This window comes from Diadema setosum, chromosome 13 (assembly GCF_964275005.1).
Source record: "Diadema setosum chromosome 13, eeDiaSeto1, whole genome shotgun sequence".
In the NCBI taxonomy this organism is placed as follows: Eukaryota; Metazoa; Echinodermata; class Echinoidea; order Diadematoida; family Diadematidae; genus Diadema; species Diadema setosum.
The window spans coordinates 28753484-28774286 of NC_092697.1; the positions used below are offsets into that span (position 1 = coordinate 28753484).

The following is a 20803-nucleotide window of genomic DNA, read 5'->3' on the forward strand; positions in this document are numbered from 1 at the left end:
TGCAATTCAGCACTTTCACTTTACCTTTGACCTTTTGACCTTTGACCATTTGGCAAGAAACTTCCCACAGAATATATATTGGGTAATACATGCATACATCAAGTTAAAACAAAAACAAAAACCTTCAGGCATTGCATAAATATAGGGAAAGTAGTGATATTTTGAGGAGTTGACCTTGACCTTTGACCCCCTAACCTTTGACCCATGACCCAACCTTCCCTAGATAATCACTGCCCATCGGTACAAGCATATATACTAAGTTCCATGAAGATACCTTGAATCATTTGCGAGATATGGAGAAAAACATGAAATTTCAATTTTTTTCACAAAATAACCTGTGACCTTTGACCCTGTGACCCTAAAATCCACACAAAGTATCATCCCCCAAGGATATACCATCATACCAAGTTTGATGTAAAACCACCACACGGTTCTTGAAATATCGACAAAAACAAAACGGGATGGACGGACGTACGGACGGACGGACGGACGGACGGACGGACGACCCGAAAACAATGCCTCCAGCCACTTCGTGGCGGAGGAGGCATAAAAAAAAAATCCAAATTTCACCATAGCAGAAGGGCAAATAAGCATAAGCTGGATTTGTAGACAAAATGAAATTTTTAGAGACATTTCTCACCTTTTTTTTTCCATCTGAAGTTGACTGGACATGTCTAAAGCCCTACTGTTTACTGTATGAGCTGAAATTTTCGCGGTGGTTTTATTTTCGCGAATTTCGCGAATCGCCTTTGAACTGCGAAAATAACAACGCGCAAATAAGTAAGTTCAGTTAGACCCTTGCAACCGCGAAATTAACAACGTGCGAAAATGTCCTCCGAGTAGCAATTCGCGAAAATATCTGTAGGCGAAAATTTCAGCTCGTACAGTCCTTTATTTGTCCTTGTGTCTGTACTTTTTTAGGGCTCTTTATAGAAAACTGACAATGATTCAAAGTCAGCATTATGGTACAGACAAAACAAAACAAAACAAAACAAAATCAGCCCCACAATAGGCCTACATTTTGCAATATATCTCACTAGAACTCCTGACCAGTCATCATCATTCCAGCTCTAGCATCAACAGTGAAAGCATGCTTTTTTTAGATAACAAATTCAAACAAGCCTTTTGCATGCTTTTCTGGTTTCTAGCACACATACATTTTGCATGAAGATTTCTCTAGTTTCTCCACATTCGATACCTGATGTTTTCTCAAGCGCAATGAATGAAATATAAATGAAAGATATTCAGTCAACAACACCACCACCAAAATAATAATAATAATAATAATAATAATAATAATAATAATAATAATAATAAAGAAAGAAATAGATGTGAGCAAAGAGGATGCAGTGAGTTGATTGATTGAATGACACCAGTGGGGAGAATCATCCTCCGACTTAGAAGTACTTCTGAAGCGGCTCTCCCAGTGTCTTCTCCAGCTCTACCACAACGTCTTGGCAGTGATGCTCCACCTCCTCCGACTCATCTGCCAAGCAAGAGAATACAAAAACACATGACCTTCATTAAGGAGTGGGGGGCTTACAGAGTGGCTAGGATTTTGATGAGCAAGAATCCCCTTCTTCTTAGGGAGTCTTCAACCAATATTTCATACTCTATAAGTTTGTCATATCTCCCATTAGTTTTTAAACGAACACTATTTTACTTCAGAAAATAACTTGTGCAATCACACGTTGTACTTGGTCACAGATGATGCACATGAAGGAAACAGTCAAAACCATTGGTGAAGAGGTCGCTATCAAAGAACATTTGGAATATAACATTGATGGTATGGATAAGAACAATGTTATCAATGATGATGATGATGATGACTTGGGTTTCATACCCCAGCAAAAATAAAGAGGTATATCTCTCAGTTTACCTTCCATGAGTTCGGCAAGGAACGGGATGGTTTCCGGTAGCAACGAGAGGTAGTCCTCTCCCAGCTGTCGGTGGAGGGACTGGAGGACAGTCAGGGCTGCATAGCGCACCTGTGCACAGAGAGGAAGGGATTACAAAGGGAGGAGGTGTTAATCATTTTGTAATGCCTTCATCACTAATAACTTCGCTATTCATGGAAATACCAACTTAATTTCTATGATAACATCTTGCTAAACCTCCCTCAATTCTTCCCTAAACAAACAAACATACATACACACAAAATCTGTGTTTACACAAACAATGCAACAGGTTAGTTTTACTAGTATATTCAAAATCTACAATTGCACCTGTCAAAGACAAAAAAAATGCACTTTGGATCTGCTGTATCACTGGCTCTCTAGCCAACTGCATCAGATGTAATGCTGTACGAAAAACAAGCAAAAAATTTCATTTGACTGAACCTATATTTCCTTCTTTCTTTTTAGCTGGAAAAAAAAGAAAGAAAATGTATGTAAGCATGTCCTTTTAAGAAGATTAGTTAATTGCTGAGAATAGACATGACTCTTGACACTAATTTCCTGACATGAGCAAGGCAATGAAAACGAACAAACAGCTGCATAAGTTTCTCAAAGAAGAGGGTATATAACACAGCAAAGATCACCAATAAATAAAAAAAGTTTTTCCTCCTCTCCCAGACTCACCTTGGGAGAAGAGCTCCTCGTCTTGAGCAGAACCTGGTAGTTGAGTGGCTGCCAGGTTGAGGGGTCTCTAGCGGCAACCATGAAGTGCACCAGGCAGGGGGTCAGGTGGCCAGTGATGCGGTCCTGGTAGGCATCATCACCTCCTAGTGTGTTATCAATCTAGACGGGGAAAGTAGACACAGGTGGGCAGATAGAAGTTAACAAATGACAGGCGCATGGATGAACAAAGGGATTAAAGAATGGATTTAAAAAAAAATCAAACAAGATAAATGCAATGAAGCACTTATACATACGCACACACAAATACAGAATTAAATGCAAACACACCTATACGCATATTATGTAGTACATATATCAATGTATGAATGAAAAGCACGGCTTTTTGGTGAAACCAATGACAATGACAATGGTCCACTGAATTCATAGTAGAGAACATGTTTATCCAACAAGACAAAATTTGTATCTCATTCTCTGAAAATGTATCATCACAATGCATCTAAAAATCAAAATCCACTTGCCAATCAAAAGAGACCAAGCACAATGATGCAATATAATTCGTGCATGAGTAAAACACACAGATACTGTAAAACCAGACATATTCGTGTGCATTTTAATTTTGCAAATTTCATGAGAGCTGAGATTCACGACATAAAAATGCATGCTAAAGTTGTTATCTACACTACTTAGGTATTGAATGCCAGTGGAAATTCAGGAAAATTTCATGCTGAGAAAAAAACAATTGGCTCCATTCATGAAAACATCTTGCTTTACAGTAACTTGCATGGTGGAACGACATCAAGTTGATCCTAGCCTGGAGAGAAAGCTACAAAATATTGTTGCTTAATTTCTTCAACAATAATAATGCTTTTTCTTCTTACAAAATGGCTAGTTGGTCACTTCTAGGCTTGATGAAAGAAAATGAAATACCTGGTCTACCAAGGGCTGCATCAGTCTCTCAGATCTCTCCTTGGTGACAAAGTCTCCCTTGTCGTAGAGGAAGCACTTGTGGAGACAGTCCAGGATGTATCCTAGCAACAGGGATGCCTTCCCGGTAGCATTGGCCTCAGATTCCTCAAAGGATGGCTTGTCTGAATGAAATAATGATTTGGTAAGAGGGGTTTAATGTTTTGGCTGACAGAACATTTGTATTATAGTAGAAATAACAACCAGGCAAAGAATTGAGACAGGTAAATAATGTACCTAGGATCATCACTGTCAATGGCAGACAAGTAAATTAAATCAAACTCAACAGACAACACTACTTCTTTGCAGAGAGAGGGCAAGATCGATTTTCCTAGTTGTGTGAATGAAGAGAATGGTGAATTCAAATTTCCACTGTTTTCGGGGATCACCTTCTGTGAAAAGACTAGTGAAAGACTTCTTTTAAAGAGACACCTAAAAATTACATTTTTTTTTCAAATACAATTCATATAAATATCCTCCCAGATGCTTTGTCATGTAGATAAATGGGACATATATTGATATTGACATATATTGATATTGACATATATTGATATTGACATATATTGACAAAAGGTATCAAGCACATCCGTTAAACAACTGAAATCAAATGACACAGAAATGCAATCACAAAGGTGCAGTGCTCGCGTGCATTGTAACTAGGCTGGACCTACCCTCCTTGGCCACATTGTTGGCATCCAACAACTGAGCCATGTTTGAGATCACATGACCGGCGAAGAGTGAGAAGAGACTCTTGAGGCGGTCAGCGATGCTGTCCGACAGACGGTAGAAGGTCAGCAGGCGGTGTGGGGTGTGGCTGCGGCTGGCCCACTCGTAGAGCTATGGAGACAAGAAACAGGGGTGTGGTGAGGGGAATAAATGACAAAACAGATCTGCAGAGGAAATCTACAAAGTCTGATCTTTGACTTCTTTGTATCCATCTTTTTGGGGATCCTCAGTATAATCTTCCACCGTCAAGGAACAGCAGAATTAGTTACTTTAAAAAAAAAAATAATAAAAACTTTATGAGGTAAATTGCTACCAATTTGCTTTATCTTGTGGCCTCTGAAATAGTTCAGCATAAGCATACGTTGTGATAAATAAAGAAAGAGAGAAAAGAGATACATTACAGGGAAATTTCACATAGAAATAGGCACACTTATCATTTGACTTCTGCTTTAGAAGATTGTCTTTGTCTTTCAAGAAGTTAAAATCCTTTATAAATGCACCAATCACCCGTAACAAAACAGTGGGGAAACTGAACAAAAACCCTCAAATTCACAAAATGAGTGAAACTTCATGACTATGTTACATAATACTATTGATAAATACTATGCATACTACTGGGAAATGACAGGTAATCTTTGGTTGCAGCATTTATTTCTGATACAGTACTTTCAAGATTTCCACAGTGTCAACGGACACAGACAAATGCAAATTCTCTCAGTAGCAAACCTACTTTATATAAATATATATTTACTATATGTAGATATTCTTTACAGTTGGATATATGATTGCCTATAACAGTTATGATATATCACAGGAAATTTTGCAAATTTTTCATATGTAGCAATGATGATCGAAATAGAAAGTTTCACATGGTATCACAAACACAAACACACACTCGTTTTATTTCAAAAGATTTATATCCATGGCCTTTTTTTTTCTCTCTCCCTAAGATTTGTCTACGTGGGGAGAGAGAGAGAGCAGAAAGTATCATCCTACAAAATTCCAGACTCTTTGAACTTCATGAGACCTTACACTATGGTAAATTGGTCTGAACATTTTGAGAACAATTACAAAGTCTATTAAAATTTTCATCACACAGCACAAATGCACAATAAGAATATTCTTCTCCATCTGCTCTCAAATATGATCACTCTTAATCTTATTTCTTGTCTTGTAGTAAAGTCTACATGGAGAGAAACAAGAGACTGTTATCCCACAAATTCTTCCATCTTCAGGTACACGATGGAACCTTACTTTGAGGTACATCGGTCTGAACGTCGCCTCGGAGAGTCTGAGGACCATGTCCAGCAGGGCCGCGATCACGTGACCCTCGATGTCCGCCACCTCGTCCAAGGAATCCTGGGAAGGAAGCATGAAATCAATAATGACCGACTCAATGAGTGCTCATTTTTGTACTGACAAGAACCTCAGAGGTGAAGAAAAACTCACTTAAAGACAGAAAGTGACTCTGCATGACGAAGTTGGTTGAGGTTTTGGTAATCTCAGAAAACTGTCTGATAGACAGATATGTACATCCATTAAAATGTCAGAAGAACATTGAACACAGCATCCTCAGAGCTTCTGAAAGTAGCTCACTGGACATTAACACTTTTCACACAATGAGGCTTATTTAATTAATGCACAGACCAACAAAAACAAACTTTTTTTTTGCAACAAATTCAATGTAGACCTCTTAATAACAAAATTTTTTGAGGGGAAAAAGAATCATTTGCTAATTTTTTGTGTGTGAACAGTTATGCTTGACTACGTATATTATGTGCTGGAACAAATTTAGTGGTGTATTTAGAGAGCCTATTTTTGCATCTCTACCAGAGTCCTCATCAAAGTCTGACTTTCTATTTGAATGCAAAGTGAGCAGCTCTGGAGACAAAAGGTCACATCTCTCGTGGAGCTCACCTCTGGGTGGCTGGACCGGTAGTCCAGTGCGGTCAGGAAGAGGTTGACCGTGGCGTGGTGATGAGCCAGGAGGTCCTCTTTGGACAGGTGACCGAGATGTTCTCCCAGGATGGACATCAGAGGGCCAATGCTGGCCTAGAGGGACAAGAAGAAATACGAATAATTACAAACATTATCATCTGACTTCTAAAAACAAACAAAAAAACAAACAAGCCACTGATTTTTTTTTTCTCTTGCATCAACCAGGAATGTGTTACCATGGCCTTAGGTCATATATCTTGCACCATCTTTGCATGACCTTTTACAATGGAGTTGTAAACAATGGGACAATTTCATTCTATGGCATCTTTCACTCCACATAAGTGCATACAAAAATGCTCTAAAGCAATTAAAAAAAAAAGACTCAAAGGTCTTATTCACGTGCCAACTTCCTTCCCTGCTATGGAAACTGTCCAGGGTTGTAACTTCAGGGCTACATAATGACTGAAGGAGGGAAAATATGTCTTTCTACTTGGTGTATAGACAGTAGGGATTGTGGGAGATATGATTTGACATACAAACTCTGCTACAGTGGAGTACGTAGTGATATACAATGTGTGACCAAATGACATAAATATTGACTTAATATATCACATCCATAGTGGGGAAGGCAGTGATGTGAGACTCAATTAGATTTAAAATTTAAATTACCTTATGTATATTATATTAGAATATGGTCTTATTTAGGGCAACTTCTTCAGTTTTAGCATAGTTCTTCCTGACAGCCTTGCAATCATCATCATTATACCAACATTGCCAGGTACCCATTTTTACACCTTGGTAAAGAGGATCTCTGTGGGTAGAAACATCTTGTCCAAGGATGCAAGCACATGATAGGATGTGAACTCGGGACCTCCATTTGAAATTCAGGAGTCTAATCTACTATACCACATCACCTTTTGCCAACAACACTTTCACTCAAGTAACACTTTGGAAAGTATATGCACTATTCAGTCCAAACTGTACTAGAATCTTCCTTGGATTGACAGACTGACCGACCGACCAGCCAATCACCCGACCGATTGATTGATTGATTATTTCTTTATTTCTTTATTCATTTTCATTTTTTATATTTATTTTCATTTTATTATCATTATTATTATTTTTAGGGGGTTCCTGGCTCTCACCATGCTGGTGTCCACCACTGTCTTGTAGCACCCAACCACAGCTGGGATGAGGACCCTGGAGGGCAGGGCAGTGGCCAGCTGGTGGCGACACGCCTTGAGGCGAAGAGTCAGCTGGGCCTTCTCCTCCTCCTGTCTTGCAGCTGACAGGCGACACACCTAGCAACCAGAGGAGAATGCATATAGTTGCCATGAAGAGTCTCTAGACTAAAAAATCTAGAATGTCTGACATCGCCTGGGTCTAGATAAGATGGTGTTTACTGGTTGGTATGTTGGTAAGGGTACAATATTGTATGTTAGTGTGTCGAGGTATAATTCATATCATGTTAAACACACAGCAGACAGAGTTATGGAAAACATCAAATCAAGACTTGTGCATAACATAGCTACCAACATGTACACATCAAATTCCAATGGAGGTTCAAAAGAGCAAAACAAAGAGATAATTGAAGGGGTCGGTGCAATATAGTGCTAACCCACACTTTTGTCAAAATTGAGTTACATACATTTTCATAATCCTCATCCTTCACTCTTACCTCCATGAAAATATCATATTTGAATTCAACCAATAAGATGGTAAAAAATGAAAGCATTCATGTTTTATTAATGTACAATGAATGCACTTTCCAAAGATTTAACAGCGATTATCTCAAAATGACTATTGTGTGGGTGAGCACTATATTGCACCGACCCCTTCAATTGCTTGTTACATGCATCTGAAAAACAAGTCCCAAATCAGAGACACTTTAATATACTCGGATCAGGACACTATGGGAAATTAAAGTCTTTTGGGAGCCTCCCACAGAATCAGGGGGACTTAGAAAGTCTGAGTAATACTGTAAAAGCTGTTTTTTTGGTGTGTGTGTTTTTTTTTAATTTTTTTTTTCACAGGTTTAATTTTTGCAAATATGAATCACTGTTGGGACACAAATTTAACACCACATGAAAATATCACCACTTGATCCTGATCACATTCCATTTGTGACACGAAAATAAAAACATGCTCATTTCGCAGCATTTGGCACCTTCCGAGCTGGGGCGAAACCATGACCATGGCTGGCCAGATACACATGCATGGCACACACAGTGGTGTGCACAGCCAAGTGTACTAGTACACTGTGAATATTAAAGGGCATACATTGCCTCTTATGTTTTCTTGCGGTATAGTTTAATAACTACTAGGTTATGTTCTGTAGTATCTTTGTGCGCTCAGTCATACACTGAGCACATTGTACATACAGTTGTATCAGTAAAGTGTCTGTGACCCACTCAATTTCGAAAATATCTGTACCAGAAAATAACAGCTTTTACAGTGCACAGATACAACTAATTATTGTGTGTGTGTGTGGGGGGGGGGGGGGGGTTTGAGAGAGTTCCAGCTCACCTGTTCCAGGAGCTGTCCAAGGTAAGGACTGAGGAAGTGAGGTAGAGTCTCCAGGGTCTTCTGGACCGCTGTCACAGTGCTCAGCAGGTGGAGGTCAGAGCTGTCAGGGAAAGGCAGAGAAAAAATTCAGGTCAGTTCTCCCTTTAGCAGACACGTTCCAACTATCTGCCTTGTAAAAGTGTGGGCACATGCAACGGTGCTTATTGGTAGAATATGTTTGGTATGTGTGCACAGCATTCACAAAAATCCAGCAAAAACCTGGTACACTGCACACTATGAATTGATGTCCAGGAGGCTAAACAGAGATCTGCAAATACTGCAAGTTTTCAGTGATTGCAGTTGCTGCCACAGCAAATGGAGTACTCCCTGCTGATTGGTGCATTGCTGAGATGGTGACAGGGAACTTGCAAGTATATTCAAGTTGCTGTTTTTCATCAAGGCTGCCAACATTCATCAAATCAAAATCAGGAAAATTTCAAGGAGCAATCGGGGAGATACTTGCACATTGCATGCATCTCAATAGGCAAAAATAATTCCCAAATCCCGGAAACTCATAAAGATCCTGTTACCCAGATGTGAAGAGCTGTTGAAGATTTCTGAAAGCCTCCTGCGTAATCATACAGGCTTAACAGCTGTGGTTCCTCATCTCATATTGTATAATTATTACATTGGCCCAAGGCATTTGAGAAGGATGCACAGAATTACTTGACACAAGAAACACTATAAGAAGAGTGCTGGTGCCTGTATTTCTCTAGCTCCACCATGGCAGTTGCCATGGAAACGACTAGGTGATCCCCTATCCCCTTACAAAAACTGAGCCCTACCTGACAACCTGTGTCTTGCTGGAGAGCGATTCCAGGAGAAGGGGCATGAAGCGGCTGAGGTAAGGGATGGCGTGGGCAGCCAGGGTACTGACGGTTTCTGCCACACACAGCAGGCCACTGGCCAACACCTGATGTCAGAGAATAAAGAGAATTTTGAAATTCAGCAGATTTATAAGACATCTTTATCATGAATACTACCTCTATGGATTTCCATCCAATCTATATCTGTTGTATGTACAAATCTGTTTGACATGTACACTTGATTGCATGGATCTTCATACAAAGAAAAGTACTAGAAACATCGATTTTAATGCTGACATTTAGCAATTCACAGTCAAGTAATCCTATCCATATCTTGTAGATAATATTAACAGATGAATAACATTGTAATACTGAAAACGCACATCCACAAATACAGGCAACATATACACGGAGTAGCCGGTGATGTGACAATATCCAAATGTTACATTATAATAGTACTGTCAAAATCACATAATAAGATTTTATAGGTTGTGCTCCCTTGTTCTGGTTGTAATAGTTATTAATGATTCATATTCATACATTACAACAGGAGTGTGATGGAAGACCGTAATGCATAATGTAATTTCTCACTCTATGACTTCTGCCTGTTCAGAATGGTGCAGAGAGAAAATACAGCTTGAAATTGGATTCAACATTTCATTATATCCTATGCCCATGATCATGAAAACAAACGGTTTATTTAACAAACTCAGTAGAAAATCATCTTTGGTTTCACTCTTGGTCAAGGTTACAGTTGGATCACATCTAATTCAATGAGCTGTCAGTATGACTGCAGCAGAAGAAACATATGGAGAGAGAGAGAGGGCAAGAACTAGTACGCACAGGATAATGAAGGATGAAAACTGTGCATATTTTCAATCAAAAATAACTTTTACTGCCAATTTCGATGGGACACAAACTAAAGGAAGTGTATCACATACTTGACTTTTGCTGTCAGTCTCGGAAACCACGGAGAGAGCAACCTCCAAGACGCTTGTGAACTCGCGGCGGTGTTCGCTGCCGAACAGCTTACACAGCAGCTTGAGACTGAAGAGGGCAGTCTGGCGGTTGACGTCCAGCTCGTCTGAGGAGTCCGCGCTCTCCCGCGATGATACGATGGACACTAACGTGTCCACCATCCCAAGCAGCATTTTAATCTGGTTCGTTGGTAAAAACAATGCAAAATTTGCAAACTTTGTGATTGACAGTATGCTTTAATTCACAGACATGTGACTAATCAGATGGCCGGCAACCTAGTGGATACATCTGAAACAGGAATAACGATAATTTGCTTTGCTCAGCAGGTGTCTCCGGGTCTGCTTTATCACATCCATTTTTATCTAGTTCAGGACACTTTGCTACTTTCAACACAATTACTATCATGATAGATATGAGATCAAAATATAAAAAAAGAAGATTGTCCTGAATGAAAACAGATACTTCAAATACATTACTGTACCTGATTAATAATGTTAGTATATACATTGTATGACTTCCACCTCTGTCTCCCCTGAATTTCTCGTACCAAACTTGCAAACTTTTCCATTTCCCTCAACTACATGTACATTACACATACAAGAGATGATCATATATGCAACTCCCCCCCCCCCCAAAAAAAAAAAGACCATCATGTGACCACACACACATAGAAAACCACATAATTCAGAATATGGTTGATGAAAGAAATATAACTCAGAAGCAGAGATGAATTTTGTTTCTTCTTCATCTTCTGATAGAAAACCAACCTCCTCGTCCTGGAAGCCCTCCTTGTGCTGGACGAGTTTGTTGTTGAGGAGCTCCATGGCCTTCCTTCGGATGGTTGGGAGACGGTTGCCAAGGAGACCAGACACCACCTGGATGAAGACCCTAGCAGGCAGCAGTGAGTTGACCTGGGGTGACCCAGCAAGGAAGACACGCATTACGTGGGAAATGTGGAAGATATCAATGAATAATGATTATCACTTAAATTCTCCAAATACATCTCTTCAATGATTATTTTTTTAATCTCCTCCAATCAAGGCACAAGTATACACTGAGAGATTATGAAAATGCCAAGTTTTCACAGGTGAACTAGATGCTCTATCAATGTCTGTAAAGTTGATCTGAGCACAAGAAACAGAATATGATTATGGCTCATTGAATGCAATGGTGTAACTTCAATAACTAGAATTTCCATGCTACTCATTATTTTACTTGGAATTTCTGGGCAGCAGTCACATACATTTTGCAGTTTCACTGTATATCTTCATGACACTATAAACTACATGAATTTGGTGTGATCTTCATATGGCATATACATTGTAGCCAAATCTGTAGAATATACAGAAAAAAAAAACACACTAAGACACAGGAGAATATTTCTTTTTATAAATCAGTCTGTGACCTTGTATTTTACTTTGTATTTACTTATTTCAATTCATATTTCATTAGTTTTTGACTGACATTAGTGAGTCCTATTCTAAGGCAGAAAATACTGAATGCCAGGAGCTCTGTAGGGCCATAGATATTCTGGCCCATGATATATCTTATGGTTGGAAAGAAAATCTAATCTTGAATATATTTTGGTAAATTTACCTTGTCAAGCACTTCATAGGCCTTGTGAAGCAGAGCCCTCCAGAACTTGGCGGTGTTTGGATCTGTGTTGTCGTGGATGCACTGGGCCACATAGGTGATGTAGCACAGCGTTTGCTCCAGTAACCTGAAATTTGCAACAGCATTTCAAAAGGAGGTGAAAGTTTGGCAAAAATACAACCCTTTCACATGAGCTACTACACAAGCATACAGAATATATCATGTACATGATTATCACATGTAGAGATATACAATTCTATTGAAAGATATCATTTCATTTCAGTCATTTATTTAAGCATGGCAACAAACTTCAGTCCGAAGATAACAAGAGAGAAGAGCATGCAAAGGAAAAAAAGACTGAGAAAAGTTGTCTATCAACAGTTTCAGTCAAGTGCATTTTTAAAGCTTATAAACGTCAGTTTTTGTTTCAATTCAGATATATCATGCATAATGGAAAATACAAAACAGGAAAGTATATTTTGAGACTTACTTCTGATACAAGGATTGCATCTCTGCTGACTCTGGCTCTGTCAGATCCACAAGCTGTTGGGAGAAAACATTGAAATAAAATGATTCTTAGAAAGCAGTGCATAGAACTAACAATAACCCAATATCAAACACTCCTGCTTACGTGATTCTAAAAACTACAATAGGGCGCACTTATCTATCCATGGCATTAAATGTGGCACTTTAATACGAGAAATTTGCTTCAAATATAACTGCGGATTCAGTGAATGTAGAAATATTAGTAGTGAGCACAGTGAAGTTTAAGAAAAAGTGGACAAATCCATTTCAGAGTTATAATTCTTCCAACATTTTGGATGAATCTATGTCCAGTCTCAACTGGATAAAAGGGCTACAGGCTTAACAATGGCATGTGATGTTATAGTAGGGCAATGGTATAAAGAAAATACAAAGAGAATTTCATTAAAAATTCTTTTCTTATGAAAAGCACACATTCCTTTGACTTTTTGCTAACATTATATCATGTGAAGGGAAACATTACTCTCCCTGCCATCTGAAAGAGGTAAGTCAAGTTGTTCCTACATTATGCCAGAAATTTGACAATAATATTGCACGGTAACAAGCTAAATTAAAAAATACAAAATCAAGTACATGCGCACAAATGTGCCCCAAACAATCCCCCAGAGGATTTCTACCTGGCCAATGAATGTGTCTGAAGTGAGCAGCTGCGACAGGTATCCCACGGACGTAAACTGGAAGTGTCTGAGCTGACGGGGTGTATGGTGCTTCACATCAAATATGAGGTCCTGCGGCCTGACCTCTGACCCCCTAGCTGCTCCTGTTGACCTTGTCGACCTGGTCATCCTTGATGGCGTCTTGGGGGCCGTGACTGCATCAAAGATGGAAAAGTTGAAGAGACCTTTTTCAGTCGGTGTGCCGTAAAGATGTAACATTTTAGCACAGAAAATACTTCCAATCTCACTGGCTTTGTAAGACTTGCTCAAAGTATTTTGATGAATTTAACCCACACTACGATAAGAAAATGGACTGCAATCTAAAGAATCTAACATTGCTCAAAGTACATTTCACTTTGAAGGGACCTCCAAAATATTCAGTGCATAGACATGCTTGGACGAATGCAAAAACACAAACTATTCAGTAGTCTTGTCCAGATTAGTTCTGGAAGTTAAAGACGGACGATCGTCACCCCTAATGGTACGTTATTGTGTAACTCTTCCAAACGACCGAAGTTTGTGCATGCAACTGCGCAATGCCACACTGCAGTGCTATCCATAAACGCGTGGGACAGTGCTGCCACTGAGACACGTTTGTGTGTGTGTGTGTGTCATACACAAACATTGTGACCGCGAGCTGTGGTGATTGGAGGAGAGAGACCAGAAGACGCGTGGCTCTTTTGGCCTCTCTTCATGCACATGTGTACTGTGAGTGAGCGTCCATTCGGCACTTATCGGAAGCTCTCGTGGCTCGGACAGCTATTTTCGGTCTGGTGATTTAGACTCCAGCTGTGTTCGCTGACCCATTGAGCCAGCACTATTCTCATTCAGTGTCACAACATTTGATACAGAATGGGGGGAGGCAGTGTGTTGCGTTCGTCTCCGTGCCGCACAAACCATTCGCCACGATTGTAAGGCTTTAATGTATCAAAGATGATGATGTTTGCAGAGAAAAAATGCATGTGCAAATTAGTGAGAAACAAATATGTGACCCGCTACAACAAAAAGGTCCTAAAGTCGCGCACGGTCGAAGCCGTGAAAATCGAGTTTGAAGTCAGAGCATTAACATTGGTCAAAACTTACGATTTTCTGATTTTGATATATTATTGGAGTCTAACATGTCTTCTATTATCTGTGGAAATTTTGAAGCAAAATGATCAAAGGAAAGATTAAAAAAATAATATTTTTCTGAGCCATGTTTTTTGGCGTTTCAACGAAGCAGAAACTGGTTCCAAAATTTGGATTGAGCGTCACAGATAGGTTCCGCCCCTAACAACGACCAGAGTGATCTCATTGGTCAGTTTGCTGCTTGCTGCTAACCGAAGCGTGAAGCTTGCACACTGCCCAGTCGACTGGTGCGTGCGGGCGGGATGCGCTATGCTCAGCCGCTTCTCACATCCTGGTCACTGATTGGTTGGTGAGGAGACCGCCGACGCTGATGTGCTTGAATGAACTCTTCGGGGGTTGCTAGGGCTTACCTTCTATTGTCCAGAGGTGAAAACTGACTTGCGTGTCCCTTGATCGCGATTGCGTCGAAAGGAAGACTATAAGGGCGCTTTTCTCGAAACAGTGATTTTCCAGACGTCTCGACATGCTCTCTTTTAAACATTGAAATCTCCGCAGCCGATTATTTTGATAAAATGTGCTATATATCAATTTAAAGCAGAAAGATTAGCGGATTATATCATGCAATTTTCAAATAATCGACCCCGCGCGACTTTAGGATCATTTTGTTGTAGCGGGTCACATATGAACAATTTATATATTCATCCATAACATCAAAGCATGCTCGTGATCATCCAAAGGCATCAAGAGTATCAAATGGGTTGTAAATGTGGGGGAACTATCTACTATTTTTACAAGCAAAACTGACAGGTGGAAGAAAAAGGTGTTTTGCGAAATCATCACTCACTGTATTTCTTGTCCGTACCTTCTGCTTTCTGCTCCTTGAGAGTTGCCAAATACACTAGGATATTCACCAAACTGGTGACCTGTGTCTTGGGGTCAAAATGATGACACAGCGCAAGCCAGAAATCCAGATTTCTCCCCGGACCCTGCAGGTGAAAACAGACAGTACAATTTCAAATGAATGTGTTTTCTTCACAAGAATCATGGCCATCATTTTTTCAAATAACTATGGAAAGGATGCAAAGTGTATTTGATCTTGAGGTATGCACAGCTGAAGACTGAAGTGTATGAGTGGATGCATCTCTCCAGCAAGAACTAGGAACATCAATATTCCACTTATTATTCATCTTCTCCATATTTTGTAAATGCTCACAAGAAATGACTTGGATGTGCACTTCTGAAAAGATACGATGGTAATTCTGACTGATCTGACAAATCACAAATACCATGTACAAAACTTTCTCTGCTACAGCAGCTTGCAGGTACACATTATATGCCATCAAGTCTTCTCCTTTTCCTTTGCCTTCTTCAAGAAAAATGCCTTACAGCCTACCACCTACTGACTGTTTTGCACAAGTTCTTGAGTCTCTGATGTTAAAAGACACCAAGGGATAGTGCTCGAGGACCAACTGAACCTCATTTTCCTACCTTGGTCTCCATTTCCTCAGGGAGCATGGCAGCCCCTCCCTTGGTCACGTAACCAGTGATGAGGAGCAGCACCACCCTCCAGAGGTAGTCCGGCCCGCCCACCGACTCCACCATGTGGGTGAAGAGGGGCAGCCGCCGGTGCTCGGGGATGTGGGGGAAGGCATCCACAAAGGTCTGCATCACCATGGTAACCACATCCTCCAGGTTGTCGGCCAGGGATGATGGGAGTGACTGGTCCTTACTGGCCTGCAAGAAGAAGGAGAAATGATACAGGTTTACACTTCAGGAAATGCATTGTGAGACAAATGTTGGCTGCAAACTGCACATGAAGTAAAGATCAGACACCCTTTCTTTCAGAATCCTATGGAAAACCATTTCCGTTTTTAATGCTTTTGCAGCCAAGTCATCTGCATATTAACACAACATACCATGGTACAATGCAAAGGAACCATGATTTGCAAGGCAGATATTGAGTAATTAGAGAAACATTATAATGTACCAGAATGAGGAGCTTGTAGTCAAATCACACTGATGTGTACATACACAACTTGAGCTCCAAAGCATATGTGTGGAGGATTTGGTTTTTAAATATTCACACAACCCTCCATTATGTGACTGCCACATAGTTGCTCAACACAAGAAGATACGATTACACCATCACAGCATCATTTGCTTGATTATGACTTCCATGATTCTATGCAGTACAAAATATGGTACGATCACTACAGATGTGAGGAAGAATGCGCTGATGAATTCTACTTCAGGAACAGCAAACCTTGTCTGTGCATACAGTCTATTTTGAAGTTGACATTATCAAGGAAAGATTTTAAGACCAACATGGTCATACAGTTGTACTTTCCCGTTTACTTGGTGGGTTATTTTGGAACCAATGCTCATCTGGGTCTCACTGGGTCTACTCACCTTGACCAGGGCTGGGATGACCGTCTGCACGGTCTTATGAATGACCTGGAAGCTGTGGCTGTCGTCCAGACGTAGCAAACTCGCCCCCATGAAGGTGAAGATGGCCATGATGTTATGTAATACGTGTTCCTGTCAATCAATGAGAAGACATGGCACATTAGCAAGACACTCAAATTGGTCATCTCCTGGCGGCCATTTTGAATCAAGTCTTTTGTAAGTGACTTTCACTGGCAAATTTGCTCTCAGCCAATCAGATGTGAAGATTTCAGTAGTTTAAAACAGTTGTTAGCGACTGACAAGTTTCACAAAACGCTGCCCTGTTCTTCTCTTCTTACAGAGCTCCACAACAACAATGCTATCTCTCTATTTCAGAAACAGACAGGTAACCCTGAAGATGAGGGCACGAAAGCATTTCCTTCCATAATTTGCATGTGGAAATACTCATGACTAATCATTTGATGTGTGACCAACAGATAAATCTTAAAAAAAAGCTTTCAAAGTTGTAGCATATATGCTTTTTAATTATGTCATTATGATTCAATACTCCTATTGCAGTTGAATATCAAACTTTGAATTGTTCTTTTTTATTATTACTATTATTATTGTTTAACTCACCGGAAATATCTTGGCTGCTGTTGCCAGGAGGATCAAGGCATGGTTGTGTGTCTGGGGACTGTCTGAGGTTCGGATACACTGCACGATCAGCTCCACATTAAACTGTTCTTCCTTCAGTTTGCCTGAAATAAAATGATGACAAAGCAGGGTTAATCACAAAGTCACTTAAGTTTAATATTACATCTTACCTGTTGAGGATGAACAGATTTTGCTAAAACATGCATTTCTCACAGACACCTGCCCGACTATACTTGGGACTACAAAAAGTAGTCTTCTGGTGTACTTTATCAGGTGGACAAATGCAAATAATGCCCCGTCCCCCTGCGACCTTGTCATTAAACAGGGCATACTGGGTATCATATCTCATACAATTTTGGTCAAATATGATCAAAGACTTTTACCTTGAAGAAGTCCATTGCCTATCCTGACTCAAATTTGGCAATACAACTTCAACATCTTTTCCAGTACTAAAGATAGAGTGCATACATTTAAAGGCTCCACCCCTTGCTTGCAAGGAAAGGCTCCTCTCCCCTTCTTGCTCAGGAAGGCATATTCATGAGTTGTAAATCTACCAAACAGTGATTGTAACAATGACATCAGCCAAAATTACCTAATTGTTCAGCTCCTTCTGCCTCCAGGTGATTACAGATGTTGGAGAGAGTGGTGAGAAGGAGCTGCTTGATGTATTCACTGGATCCCTGGCCCGCTGCCGGCAGGTCCAGACATCTTGTTCAGACAGAATCAAGATGAACAGGCAGGTAAGAGTTAAAATAGAGCAACATGTCCCCAACTGTCACAGCCATTAAGTGGCAAATCCCACAAACTCACTGCATTAACTCATATCTTGTTGATTTTATACATGAGATGGAAAAAATTTTATTTCAGTACTTATCAAGTGTGTAATCACATCAAGATGTGTACAATTGTTTTTGTTTTGTCAAGGTGCTTGGTTACAGAATTTTTTTTAAGACATTAACTTTCTAAGTGACAGTCATCTAAGGTATGTAGATGATCTAGCACAAACACAAAATAAACAGTATGTACAAGCACACAAACACAAAAAGCAACACTGTATTCTGTAGAATTTACCTCTCAAGCAAAGAAACTTCTAGGAAAATTGCAATAGAGCTACTTAAGGCAAAGATCTGAACAGATATTTTAGGGACAATTAGGATGAGAGTAAAATGGAGCCTGAATAAATTTGACGCACATTAACACATTTTGTTTTAGAATCATCATAAAATTACATATGATAAAGAAAAGTGGTGGTAAACACTTCAGTAGAGAAATCAGGCAATGTAAAATTTGAATATGGCACCAAACAAAATTTGTACCATACTTTGATTTCTGCCCAATGTGAATTATGGTCAATTCACAAAGCACAAGAAGATCTCTCTGATTAGACTCACAGACTGAGGATGGTGAACACCGTGGGAACAAGAGTCTCCAAGTCTGCAATCTTTCCCAGCTTCTTCTGCTGCAACATCTCTAAGATGGCCGTCACCCGTTGCCAGGGGCGACCCTCAATGTTTACTGCCTGGGCAGTCTCCTCTTCACTCGCCTGCCTCTGTTTCTGTCTATAAGAGTAAACCATGAAAAAACATTGTCATGCACCAAGACTATACTCCAAGTAAGTATTAAAAAGAAAATCAGTGATGTTTTCAGCAAAACTTCAACATCTCTATGCTGTCAACAATTAGACACTGAAATACACACATTAATACATCACAGTTTTAGACCAATGATATTTTCTCAGTGCACTATAACAAATATGATGTCAAGTATGTATACTTACACATAAGTCTGACCAAAAGAGAACCCCTTCCACATGCTGCACTGTTTTGACTTTAATAATGAATATTTTCACTGAAGCTTCACATTGACTGAAATGTTATCTAAAGTCTATTTACTTTGAAGTCGTCCATAATGTGAAGTTAGTCTGTACTTTGTTTAAAGGACAAGTCCACCTTCATACACATAAGGATTGAGAGAATGCAGCAATATTAGTAGAACACATCAGTGAAAGTTTGAGGAAAATTGGACAATCGATACAAAAGTTATGAATTTTTAAAAATTTGTGTTGGAACCGCTGGATGAGGAGACTACTAAAGCTCATGATGTCATATGAGTACAACAGTATAAAGAAAATGTAAAGAAAATACAACATATTTTCACTTTTTTCGCATAATAAAGGAGCACTTGACTTGCCTCTTTCTAAAGGCAATTGGAATAATATTACCCATAACATATGTCAGTAACGAGTCAAGGGAATGTGTACTTTTTTCAAAAGATGATATTTTGTGAAATTCTCTTTATATTTTCCTTATATTGTTGTACGCATGTGACATCATACACTGCAGTAGTTTTCTCATCCCGCGGTGACTGCACAAAAACTTCAAAAATTGATAATTTTTGAACGGATTGTCCGATTTTCCTCAAACTTTCAATGATGTGTTCTACTAAAATTGCTACATTCTCTCAATCCTTATGTTAATGAAGGTGAACTTGTCCTTTAAACAGATGCATGAATGACATATTCCCATGATCTAAATTTACAACTCATCTTGAGATCGGTGATGCCTAAAAACAAATGGTAACACAAATACAGGGAAAGAATCACTGCACAACTTAATAAATGTTGATAAAATACAAAAAGTGAAATGCTTACCTTGCTTTCTTGACTTCCTTCAAACTTTTTGGTTTCTGACCACTACAGATCTTGCTCAGTTCAGTCACAATTTGAGCAGCGGTGAAGGGCAACTGGGGAGGTTAAACAGTCAAAAGTAAAATATTGATGTCTTTCAAGCCCCTAAGAGGATCAACGAAACTTTACTCATCAAATCTAACACTTTATTACCTCACCTTTACTGTCATTGTATGCATCATACCCATCATATGCATAATTCACGAGTAAAATACCTCATAGCATGTTTTAATGACTTTCAAGCTCATTTCCTGATTCAGAGCTATGAATGATTCATTCAGAACAATGATGTTGGCTGATATGGGGGAAAAATAAAGGACTTATAGTACAATGTATATAAAATCCCTATTTCTAACCCAAATCCATGAACACACATTCATATCAATACACTGTACATGTATGCACAAACACTGAACATACATGTAGAACTTATCCCTAAAATACCATATGCAGATATATTGGATACAGCTACTCTTAAAGCAAAATCAAATGGGGATAGACAATTCATACACAAAAGCTGACCTTTTTGATGACCTTAGCTATACGACCAGCCGTAGCTGACCTCTCGGTGTCCACCTGAAGGTCGATCAGCTTGCTCAAGACTTTCTGCTGGATATCAGCTGATGGCAGAGCCAGGTAAAATGCTGGAGACATCTGTAG

The 20803-nt window shown here is 39.5% G+C and overlaps 1 protein-coding gene across 1 annotated transcript in view; it reads right to left on the reverse strand.

Moving 5' to 3' along the window:
• Positions 1-1339: 1339 nt before the first annotated feature.
• The window catches only part of LOC140236819 (HEAT repeat-containing protein 1-like), a 41696-nt gene continuing 22232 nt past the window's right edge, over positions 1340-20803 (reverse strand). Inside the window, exons 23-45 of the mRNA XM_072316756.1 lie at positions 20666-20797; positions 20108-20199; positions 18849-19016; positions 18050-18165; positions 17440-17561; positions 16825-16953; positions 15904-16149; positions 15278-15401; positions 13309-13502; positions 12639-12691; positions 12152-12275; positions 11323-11466; positions 10519-10734; positions 9557-9684; positions 8733-8832; positions 7352-7507; positions 6186-6320; positions 5523-5627; positions 4214-4379; positions 3507-3667; positions 2580-2738; positions 1880-1988; positions 1340-1486 (exon numbers count right to left, since the gene is read on the reverse strand). Of these exons, the coding sequence (XP_072172857.1) occupies positions 1398-1486; positions 1880-1988; positions 2580-2738; positions 3507-3667; positions 4214-4379; positions 5523-5627; positions 6186-6320; positions 7352-7507; positions 8733-8832; positions 9557-9684; positions 10519-10734; positions 11323-11466; positions 12152-12275; positions 12639-12691; positions 13309-13502; positions 15278-15401; positions 15904-16149; positions 16825-16953; positions 17440-17561; positions 18050-18165; positions 18849-19016; positions 20108-20199; positions 20666-20797 (3168 nt within the window). The 3' untranslated portion in view covers positions 1340-1397. The remainder of the gene's footprint in view (positions 1487-1879; positions 1989-2579; positions 2739-3506; positions 3668-4213; positions 4380-5522; positions 5628-6185; positions 6321-7351; positions 7508-8732; positions 8833-9556; positions 9685-10518; positions 10735-11322; positions 11467-12151; positions 12276-12638; positions 12692-13308; positions 13503-15277; positions 15402-15903; positions 16150-16824; positions 16954-17439; positions 17562-18049; positions 18166-18848; positions 19017-20107; positions 20200-20665; positions 20798-20803) is intronic.